At 34.2% G+C, this 12,296-nt stretch overlaps 1 protein-coding gene across 1 annotated transcript in view; it reads left to right on the forward strand.

Moving 5' to 3' along the window:
- Positions 1 to 12,296, forward strand: part of ATL1 (atlastin GTPase 1) — a 110,910-nt gene that overhangs the window by 94,176 nt on the left and 4,438 nt on the right. The window contains exons 10-12 of the mRNA XM_074235999.1: positions 1,674 to 1,730; positions 1,966 to 2,037; positions 2,675 to 3,106. Of these exons, the coding sequence (XP_074092100.1) occupies positions 1,674 to 1,730; positions 1,966 to 2,037; positions 2,675 to 3,106 (561 nt within the window). The remainder of the gene's footprint in view (positions 1 to 1,673; positions 1,731 to 1,965; positions 2,038 to 2,674; positions 3,107 to 12,296) is intronic.

The raw sequence follows: 12,296 nt of genomic DNA on the forward strand, positions 1-12,296 counted from the left end.
TCCAGATTGAAGCATTGCTGGGCTCAGTCGCAGAGAGCAGGAACTTTTACTGAAATTATCTTGGTTCTTGTTAAGAATGTCATTTTTGAAGCATGCTACCTCCCAACCAGATTGGAGACTAGGGTCATCTGGGCAAATTTAACCCTGGTTCAGGGTTGTGTCCCTTTGGTAAAAGTTCCCATTCTAAATTTATGGTGACTGTCCAATATATTTTCCAAATATTTATCTCTGGAAGGCTAAGCTAGGTAAAAGTCATTTGCCTAATAATCACCAAGCAATTCTCAGGCCCAACTCAAGGTTCCAGGTTTTATAAATTGTAAGTCTCCTCTTTCCCAGTCTCTCTTTTGGTCTAGAACTATAACCAAATCGTTAATACCATTTCCTTTGGAAAAAAGACAGTCAATTGTCATAGATGATATGCTTATCAAAAAGTCAGAATCCAAAATCTTGAAGGTCTAGAATGTTTGGACAGATATAAGAAGATAAAATTTAATAGGATATATATGGTCTTATACATTCCTTAAAAAATAATTTTTGAAGTACAAAACAGAAGAGGAATGGTTAGTTAGTAGATTGTATGAAAAATGCTATATACTCAGTAGGAGTCAGCTTTGTGATATAACCAAAAATCCTTAAGTTATCTTGGACTGCACTAAGAGAGTTATAGCTTCCAGGGAAAAGATGATAATCCCAATATCTCTCTGTTGATCAGACTATATCTGTTTTGAGGACAGGCTGAATAGCAAAGATATAGGCAAGAATGTCTGAGGGAAAGGGTGAAAGGAAAGCAGCCAGGAAACCTGGCTAGTTCTCAATGTCACATTTTTAAGAAACTAGAAAGCATTAAAGAGAAGGTAATCCAGTAGCGAAGGCCTTTTGAGTTTAGATCACATAAGGATCATATGAACAAAATAGAGATGTTTATACTGGAGAATAGAAGACTTGAGTGAGGGGAAGTGAGTCATGATAATTTTCTTCAGATATATGAAGGACATTTATATAGAAGAGGGATTGTCTTGTTCCATTGGTTTATTCAGAGAAGAATTAAGAGAATATTGGTGGGGGCAGCTAGGTGGTGCAGTGGAGAGAGCACTGACACTAGAGTCAGGAGGACCTGAGTTCAAATTCAGCCTCAGACACTTAAGAATTACCTAGCTGTATGACTTTTGGCAAATCACTTAACCCCATTGCCTTGCCAAAAAAAAGGGGTAGGGGAAGAATATTGGTGGCAGTTGCAAAGGGGCAAAGAGAGTAAAGGCCTCAGAAGGTAATGGATTCCCCCTCATGGACTGATTGACTTCTTGGTCAGTAGTGATGGATAATTCTTTTGGGAGTATGAGTTAGATGAGATTTCCCTTCCAACTCCAATATTCTGTGATTCTGCTAAATAAAAAAATTGAGAAGTACTAACAAACTTAATTTATGATACTAATAAGTATGGAAGTATTTCATGAAATTTACTAAAATATACATTTTGGGGGGCAGCTAGGTGGCACAGTGGATAGAGCACCGGCCCTGGAGTCAGGAGTACCTGAGTTCAAATCTGGCCTTAGACACTTAGTAATTACCTAGCTGTGTGGCCTTGGGCAAGCCACTTAACCCCATTGCAGTGCAAAAAAAAAAAAAAAAAAAACTAAAAAAACTTAAAATATACATTTTGTGTCATTTCATAGGCATATATAAAGATCTATCAAGGAGAAGAATTACCCCATCCCAAATCAATGTTACAGGTAATTATTCAGTTATCAGATGGTACAAACATGTTTTAAGATATTTTAAATGTTATGCTAACATTTATGATTTGAATTCACTGATGGTTATGATGATGATGATGATGATGATGATGATCAGAAATCACATGAAAATGTCATAGAAAAAATTAAGTTTATTTTCCTGTATAAATTTATCATGTAGAACATATGATAAATATAAAATAAATTTTACATTTTTGTATTTTGTCCAAAGGCCACAGCTGAGGCTAACAATTTAGCAGCTGTTGCAACTGCCAAAGATACATATAACAAAAGAATGGAAGAGGTAAGAATAAAAATGCAATGCTTTAATCGTATTTATGATACATGAATTAAGCATTTCTGTCAGGTACTCCTTCTTATTGTTTTAGTCAATAGTTACTAAACATTTATTAAGCACTTACTGTATGCCAGGCACTGTGCTAAGCACATTGAGCATAATAGAAAGTGGAAGGCACTCTGTACAGGTTCTACCATGTTTCTTTCAACCATATCCATCTATAGAACTTCAAGGCAGCCATAGGAAAAAATAATCTTCCTTGGTAGAGAAAGCAAAGAGAAAACTGTATAAAACCATACATGGATTAGAGTAGATCTAGCATCCCCATTGAAAAACAATTTTAAAACGCCATGCCTTACTTAACCCATAATTATTTTTCATATTTATTTTTATATATGATGTATAACATATTAGTTGTGTGAAGAATAGACTTTAAGGTCCCTTTATTTTCTGTGGTAAATGTTTTATTTAAAATTCAAATATTTCTGGACTTAGTTTTCACCAGACAATCCTATGAAAAAAATAAACACTGTAATCCAAACCATATATAAGAGAGTGGTTATTTGTGAATAGTTATATTGGTTGATGTACATGTTTCTGTCCTGGACATTTTTAAATCCTAATCCTTTTCTAACTTTTGTAGATCTGTGGAGGTGACAAACCATTTCTAGCACCCACCGACCTGCAGAACAAACACCTGGAACTCAAGGAGGAATCAATTAAACTCTTCCGTGGGGTCAAAAAGATGGGTGGGGAGGAGTTTAGCCGTCGTTACTTGCAACAACTGGAGAGTGAAATAGATGAGCTCTACATACAATATATCAAACATAATGACAGCAAGAACATCTTCCATGCAGCACGCACTCCAGCCACACTGTTTGTGGTCATCTTCATTACCTATGTCATTGCTGGTGTGACTGGATTCATTGGTTTGGACATTATAGCCAGCCTATGCAACATGATCATGGGACTAACCCTCATCACTCTGTGTACTTGGGCATACATCCGATATTCTGGAGAGTACCGAGAATTAGGAGCAGTAATAGACCAGGTGGCTGCTGCCTTATGGGACCAGGTAGGATCATTTAACTTATATTATTTTTTTAAATTAGTTTTCTCATTTTAATCCCATTTGTTTCCAAAGACATTTGATAATTTTCCTTAACAGAAAGGTAATGTGGCATAGTAAATAGAAGGCCAGCCTTGAGGTCAGGAAGACCTGAGTTCAAGTCCTTCCCTGATTCATATATATCAGTTGATCTTTCATTGTCCCAGACAACTCCTAAAGCTACCAGTTACAAATAAATAGTAAATATGCATTGAAGAAAGTTTCCTCCTATAAGTACCTCACATCAATGAAATCAAAGGTTTAGTTCAAATCTATAATACTGTGGGATGATTTAATGAAACGGATATATCCATTTTGTAGATAAGGATACTAGAACATAGAGAAGTAAAGTCACTTAACACACTAGACTGGTATATACTCCCTACCTGAGTCTTTATCTTTGTCTTATTGGTCCATTTATGAAATGATGATCACTTGTTGTCCCTGCAGCTTTTTAATTCAGCTTTAGAGGTAGAAGGACTTTAGCAATCAATATAATAAAACCTCATTTTGTAGTGCCTAGGTAAGTTAAGAGCTCTTATCTTTGCACCAAACTGATGACAGACCCAGGACTAATACCCTAGTCTCCTGATTTTCAGAATCTCAGACCTTTATTGCTACCATAAGCACTGAAATTAGTTTCATATTATTGTGTTTCTGATCTTTTCTTTGGGGATAGGATTAGAAACAGGACCTGTGATTTTATTAGTGTAAGGAGTAGAGAACAGTTCTATACCTCATAGTCTTGGAGAAATGGCTGGGGCATTGCAAGTCTAAGTGACTTGATTAGGCTCACATAGCTTCTATATATATATCAGAAGCAGAATGCAAAGCCATATCTTCTTTGAACTGAAGACCAGATACCTCTTCATTGTGCAATACTGAAACATTCAAGTCATTATTAACTATATAGTAATGCAAACATTTATACTAAGCATGAGGGACTTGATAGTCATAGACTGTACTGTTAACAATAGTCCAATCTTATCAATGTGACTATTTCTGCAAAAATCGTCAAAAAACAGACCACACATCCTAATATCTCCTATTCATCTTCAACCAGTTTTACTCAGAGACCTTTCTCAAATTCAGTTGATGCCCAGAGGACATCATAGAGTATGTGGGTTGTTCATCATTTAACCAGCTCATCTTCTTTTTTTAATTATGCATATGACATCCTTTACCTTGTTTCTCCTTCACAAATCTCTCTTTATAATGTATCTGTCCAAGATACATGTTCTCAAGGACTAGCTCTAAGAATTCTAATTCCATATCATAACCTGGACAATAGTTATTATTCATCCACATTTTTTCTTTGTAAATATCAATTCATTCATTCAATATATATTTATTAAACACTACATATATGAAAAGCACTGTTGGGTGCTGAAAATCAACAGACAAAAACAAAATAATCCTTGCCTTTAAGGAAATTACATTTTTTGAGGAAATGGGATAAATTCTTTTGGGTTCTTCAGTGTTCTGAGTCCCAACAAAATCAGTATAATAACATTTGCACATAGGAGCATCTGGAAGACCTCAGCATTTGCCACAAATCACTGTTGCATTTGGTTTCAACACAATATATCCTCCTAAATAGCATCAACACCTTTGTAAAGCATGGAATTCTTGAAATATTTGTCACAAAATCACAGAGTTTTAGAGGTTGAAGGGGCCTAAGTAGTTATCTAATTTAGCTCATAGCCCAATAAGAACCCTTACTATAATATACTCAACAAGCAGTTATCTACCTAAAGACCTCTAATGAGGGGCAACTTCCTACCTCCTGAGGCAGTCCATTCATTACATTATTGAATAGTGTAGATTTTCTAATCTTTAAGAAGTTGCCACTTTTTAACTTCCATTTCTTTACAGGTTCTGTCATCTGGGATTAAAAGGAGTAGAACTGATAACTCTATATGAAAACTTTTTATATACTTAGAAGATGGTATTCCTATTTCCCCCATGTCTTCTGCAAATTGAACATGTCCAGTTTTCTCAATAGCTCATCATATGACATGGTAAAGGCATAGATACCCTCATCTAACACTCTTCAATTTATTAATGTTCATATTAAAATGAACTAAACATAATACCTTATTTCTGGAAATCTTTCAAAGTTCTGGACCTCATTTTCTTTTTTAGGGACTATACCATACTGATGACTTATAGAGTAGACTAAATCCCATAGATCTATTACAGGTAAACTGCTGCTTCTAACCATGTCTCTCCCATCTTGTATTGTGAAGATTTTTTTTTAATCCAAGTGTAGGACTTTACATTTGTCCCTATTTAAATTCATCTTACTAAATTCAGCTTAATATTCTAACCTTCAAGATTTTTTTGGATCTTTCCTCTGTATCTAGTGTGTTAGCTATCCTTTATAGCTTGTATCATCAGAAAATATGATGAAAATGATATCTGTGTCTTTCCCTAACTCACTAACAAAAATAGTGTCTTTTAAAAAACACAACAACAAGGGCCCTTATTTGGAGGAATTCTACTGGAGGCCTCTTGACAGTAAACCATTAATAACTACTTTTTTAGTATCATCATTCAGCCAGTTTTGAAGCTATCTTCTTCAAAAAATAGAATAAAGATACTTCTTCAAATGTTTTTCTAAAAGTTAAGTAAATATGTTTCTATAGTATTCCCTATTAGCTTAGTAACCTGTTCAAAAAAGGAAATATTGTTAAGTCTGGCATAGCATGTTTTTGTTGAAGCCATGGTGGCTCTTTTTAATTACTGCCTCTCTTTAAAAAAGTTCAATAATTCTTTAATGATCTATTCAGCTTTGATCCTGTGACACTTGGCCTTTTTTACTGTTCCTCAAATTAGATATTCCTATTGCCTAACTCAAACAATTTTTTATTGGTTGCCCTCCTTACAAGACATGCTCTCCTATCACCTATCTTCAAGTCTCAGCTAAAACATTTCTTTCCCAATCCCTCTTAATTCTAGTATCTTCATTGCTGATTATTTACCATTCAATTTCTATATAGCTTACTTGTATGGTTATATACATATACAGCTCTCCCCAGTGATCCATTAGATTTTGGTCTAAAGGGCAGAGTCTGTCTTTTTGCCTTTTGTTGCATCTCCAAAGTTTCACATAGTCTCTAGCACAGAGTAAAAACCTTTCTAGCTTTTACCCATGATCTGAGGATAGCTTTGAAGGTTCTGGAGTCTACAAACCTTTAACTGCTCTTATTTATGACTCTTAAATAATATTTTCATTCCTTTTCTTTGAAGTCACTCAGTGACTTCAAAATATTTGTTGATTTAGCATATCTTTAGAGAATTTATCTCTTCAACAACTGTTGCTATATAAATTATAATTCTTTTTATGGAATTCTTGAAGATGTTTATAAACACACAATTTGACATCACAAGTCTCATGAATTTATTTCATGTTGTCCTTACACCATTATAAAACCAATTCTAGCAACGCACCTTTTTTAACCTAAGAATTTCTGAGTCATCCTGTTTAAATTAGATAAAAACATTTATTAAATACATAGTATATGCCAAGCATTGTGAATATAAATACATGAAAAAAAGAAATACAGCTCTTGAACTCAAGGAGCTTGAAGGAAACTGAAAATCTATTTGTGTGTAATGGAGAAGGATTCCAGTGGGTTGAAAACCCCATAAAATAGGGTAGGGAAAGTCTGTAGAGAAAGAATCTGAAAGGAATTGGAAGTGAGTATGTACCTTCAAATTAAGAGAATCTGGGACAGAGATAGGAAAATAGTCTAGGTTGTCAGGAACTGAAATAGCTTAGAAGTGCTACATTTAATTGCAAACTCCTTTTGCTTCTGTTTTTATTTATGATAATATCAAAATTTGTAATAAATCAGTTTCTTCTGCAGTACATACACTTTTCAAAAAAGTCACTGAAGGAAGAAACAGGCTATATATATATATATATATATATATATATATAGAGAGAGAGAGAGAGAGAGAGAGAGAGAGAGAGAGAGAGATCCATTTTTATTTAAACAAAAGCAGAGCCTTTAAAAATAGAAAGACACTTAAGCAATTTCCTTTAGAAAATTTCAGACTTTTTCTATTTTGTTTCTTTTAAAGAAACACAGTGTGTGAAAAATAAACTTGAAACAATTGTTTCCTCCTTTTCATTGTGCTGTATTTAACAAATTTATATGAAGTAATTCTCATGTATTCGTCCTAAAAGTTTAACTGGATTCACATTTAACCCAAAAAGAAACAAAATTTTAAAGATGGCAATTCTTTTTCCAAGTCAATGGAAACAAGTATGTTTTCCGTGTATGTCCCATAGATCATAATATAAACCCTTCATGAGGAAAATATCCTCAAGAGATCAGCAGGTAATAACCAAATTCTTATATTTGAATGATTTAATGGAGAATTTCACTATGTGGTCAATAATGAATAAAGAAATAGTTTTAAAGATTATAAAGAAAATAAATAATGTAGATTTCCTTCTAAGAAACAAAATGATAATCATTTTGAATGTATTGGTTAGAAAAATCAAAAAGGTAAGTATCAGTTAGATTTAATAATAATTACTTTAATCGCACTAGAAAAATAAGTGAGCAAGCAGCTTAAAATGAATTATCAAAAGATGTCAGATAAAGGTTATGGAAACATATTAAAAAGCCAAGGTACTACTTAGATGGTATTGATTTACATGATGTTCTGGGGATAAATGGAGAGGAGCTTCATCATACAATCCTCCCAAAGAATCAGGAAAAATCAGATTGCATTGCAGTCACTAAGGACAGTTAGTTGAAGTAGTTAAAAGACAATGAGAAACTCTTACAAACTGGATTTTCTTTAGCTCTGTTTGAATCAAATGCATTGGCAACACTGCTATATATGTATAAGCTATCACATAACAGGGCTTTGCTATCATTTGCTATTTTAGGACTGTATACATCACCATTGCAAAGTATTTCATTTCCAAACACAGAGATATGAAAGGGTTTAGAAAACATTGACTTGACAGTTATATAAGGAATCACAGGTCTTAAATAAAGTTTTTGGTTCACTCTCTTAAAATATAACAACATTGGAATGTCATTCTGAGGAAAATAAATATACCTATTATCTATGCAATTTGACTGGATACCACTGAATAACTGATCCACACCAGGACAAAAGTGCATGTTGACATTTTAATAGTTTGAGAAATAATTAAGATGGCATTTTGTATTTCAAAATTTTATCCAGAACTTACTAATTTGCAATGTATTTGAGAGAATGTGGATAGAATAAAGCAGAAATAATGCTAACAACCTTTTTTTCTCACATGTGAATCCTAAAGTTCCTAGATTCTGTAATCTATCAGTTATACATTGCTGAATTCTTCAAATTCAATATGGAAAAATCTTGGGTTTTTTACTTTTTCAAAAGCTAACAGTGTGGCAATCCTCTCTAAGAAAAGTATAAATATCAGTTATAAATGAAGCAAAATAAAAAAAGATACTGTTTTTTTTTTCCCCTTTTCAACTGCCTTTATCATAGGGAAGCACAAATGAGGTAAGTAAATTTTTCTTTTAAAAGCTTATCTTTATTAAACACACAATAGTATTTTCTCTGCAACTATATAGTCACTAAAGTACATCTTGAAAAAAATGCATTGACATTTTTTAAAAGACAATTTTCCCTTCCTTAATGTAGAATGAAAAGTTTGTTTTGTTCAACATTTAATTATGAATGGCTTTCATTTTATATGATGCTGACTTAATATTTGACTTATCCTTTTCGTTACATTTGAGCAGAAATCTGGCCTGAAAATCAAAATCCCAAAAGTTTTTAACATGTTTGGTGAGCTGTTTTGTTTTCCAGTGCTTTCACATTTTCACAATTGTTAAATTTTTCTAGAATACTGTCTTCTGCCATATTACAGAACAAAGTGAGCATTGTTATGAACCCTGAAGCTTAACTAACACTGGAGGAAAAATTAACCTAAAAGGAAATATAGAATATAAATCATTTGTAATTTCAATATTACTTATTTGAGTTACAGTTGAGAGCATCCTTACCAAAACATTCTATAGCTTTCTTGGCATTCCTCAGCTCTGACCTATTAATCAGTTTTTTTAAATCTAATTTTTAAATTTCTACATATGCAGAAGTCACACTTCAGAGGAAAGAGTTTGAATTTCAATTTTGGACTTAAGCTAGAGAAAGGTGGACCAAGCTCATTCCTATTAGAAAGTCAAGTTGGTTCATTATTACATTGGCTTAGAGGCTCATAATTCTCATCTTAATTTTAATTGTTCCATGTCTGAATTGTTTGTATCTTAGCACCAACTTAGTATTCAAATTTAATATCTATAATGCATCAATAAAAAAAGTCTTGATTTAGGCAAACTCTTGAATGAGCATTTATTAAATTTCTGCTCTGTTAGGCACTGTACTGTCCAGTGGACAAAGACAAAAACCAAGAAGTTATCTAAAAGAGCTTATATTCTCTTGAGAGCAAAAAGGAAGAGGAAAATAATTTTATGAAAAATGCTGGAGACTAAAAGGATCAGTAATGATTTTTTTGTGAAGAGCTATTTGTAGTGAGCCCCGAATCAAACTAGTTGTTCCAAGAGGCAGTGGGAAGAAGAGAAAGTATGTATCTAGTTATAACATTAGAATAAGACTTGTATCCAGGGTCATCTACAGTCATCCTGTATATCTTGTCACTGGACCCAGATAGTTCTGGAAGGGCAGCTACGTGGTGCAATAGACAGAGCACTAGCCCAGGAGTTAGGAAGACCTGAGTTCAAATCCAACCTCGGACACCTAACAATTACCTAGCTATATGATCTTGGGCATGTCACTTAACCCCATTGGGGGGGGGGGAGAAAGTGAGGCTGGTGACTTACAAACTATGGCATCATCTTTCTGATGTCATGATCCTCTTTGAGAATGAAGAACAAACAAAAATAACAAACAGGTTGTTACTTCTATTGGAATTTGTATCCCCAGTAGTTAATGTGATAGGCCCACAGGAAGTATTTAATAAATGCTTGCTAACTGGCTAAATGAAAATAACAATAAATGACATCAAAATTCAGATTAAATAAAAGGACCAATTTGCTAAATATATCATCTAAGAAAAATATACTATAAGAACACAATGTTCAACATAATTTTTGTTTTTTGTTTTGTTTTTTTAGGTTTTTGCAAGGTAAATGGGGTTAAGTGGCTCACTAGGTAATTATTAAGTGTCTGAGGCCTAATTTGAACTTGGGTAACTCCTGACTCTAGGGCTGGTGCTCTATGCACTGCACCACCTAGCCACCCAATCCTATTCTTTTTTTTTTTTTTAGGTCTTTTTTGCAAGGCAATGGGGTTAAGTGGCTTGCCCAAGGCCACACAGCTAGGTAATTATTAAGTGTCTGAGGCCGGATTTGAACTCAGGTACTCCTGACTCCAGGGCTAGTGCTCTATCCACTGTGCCACCTAGCTGCCCCTCAACATATTTTCTGATGTAACCAACATACCATTGTTTTCTTAACTGATTATGTTATAAGCAAAGGAAATGATTGTTGATGCATTTTAGCATCAATTTTAAAAGGGAAAGGGGAGAGACAAGGATAACCTAAAACTGTACAGACTGAATCCACTGCAGATTTATGTAATGTGTCTTCACTAATTTCATTCCTTTTACACATCCCTAATCAACTCATTATCCCAGTCATTCCTACAGCTTTTTCAACCATATTCAATTCCCCTCTCAAATTTCCCAAACCTCCCCCTCCCAACCCTTTCAGTTGAGAACCTTGACACATTTCTTTAAAAAAAAAATTGAGACTTTACCATTATCTCCCTCTTCTTACCTCATATCATGTCACTGAAATGCCTTTCCCCATCATCATTTTTGTTCTTCTCGCATAAAGAGTTGGTCTTTTTCCTTGCCAAGGCAAATTATTTCTCTATTTGCATCCAACCTTTTCCATCCAACTGAGACCATTTGCTGACAGCTTCTTTTTCTTCCTTCCTTATATTCATATCCCCCTGATGTCTTCTCTCACCATCTCTTCATTCACCCTCATTTCACATCAAAAAAGTGACCCTTTTTTTTTGCCAAGGCTGTATGTTTATGGGTGTATATACACCTAAGCTTGAATTTGTTTATGTACATAAGGAATAGCATAAAATGGTTTGTAACTAGCACAATTAAAGCATCGGCTCTTGTTCCTTTCCCGTCAACTCTGGACAAGAATATGCTACATTAATTGTCTCTACATGCTTATAATCCCTTCATTTCTCCTACCTTTGCAATATAGTTTCTACCTCTACCACCACTCCAGAGAAACAGTTCAATCCAAGATTACAAATAACCTCCTTATTGCTAAATCCAATGTCTTTTTTTCCTCCTTGACCACACTGAAACTTATGACATTGTGGACTATCCAAGGCATATGAGTGGTTTCATTACTTTCTGGTTTTTTCCCAGCATATGGCCCCCTCTCTGTCATTCATACCTTCTCAAACCTCCTGTGGCACCCATGCTCTCAGCTAACAATCTTGTCTCATATTTTACTCAAAATAAATGAGATCATTCAGAGATTCTCCTGTTCCCCTCCTCCTAATTTCACATCACTAAGATACACTTTCTACCACTTTCTTCTCCTTCACCTCTATCTCATAAGAAGGGGGGTAACTTCTTGCCAAGGCAAACTTCTTTATATATCTACAAGGGATCCCAATCTGTCACATCTTATCTCTTCAAACTCTCCCTCCCTACTGGCTGCGTCTCTGCTATCTGCACACATGCCCATGACTCTTTCATCCTGAAAAAAATCTCTCACTTATCCTGCTGTCAGAAAAGACTAAAAGAGGTCACTTGTACTAACTGGGTCATGATTAAATTTTTTTCTTTCCTCTTATTCTTTAACTTCTAATCTCATCATTTACCTGAAAAACTGCTTTCCTAATAATCTCTTTAATTGTAAAATAACCTTTTCCTTCTTAACTTCTTGGCCTCTTCACACTCTCAATAACTCTCTAGTACTTTCTTGATACTTTCTTCTTTCTAAATTTTTATGACACCACTCAGTCCTAGAGCTTTTTTGTCTTTTCTTTATCTTCATTTTCTTCCTCTCTTTTCCCCTCTACACTATTTCATTTGGTGATTTCATCAGCTCTTATAGATTCAAACACTACCTGTATT

This window comes from Macrotis lagotis, chromosome 4 (assembly GCF_037893015.1).
Source record: "Macrotis lagotis isolate mMagLag1 chromosome 4, bilby.v1.9.chrom.fasta, whole genome shotgun sequence".
In the NCBI taxonomy this organism is placed as follows: Eukaryota; Metazoa; Chordata; class Mammalia; order Peramelemorphia; family Peramelidae; genus Macrotis; species Macrotis lagotis.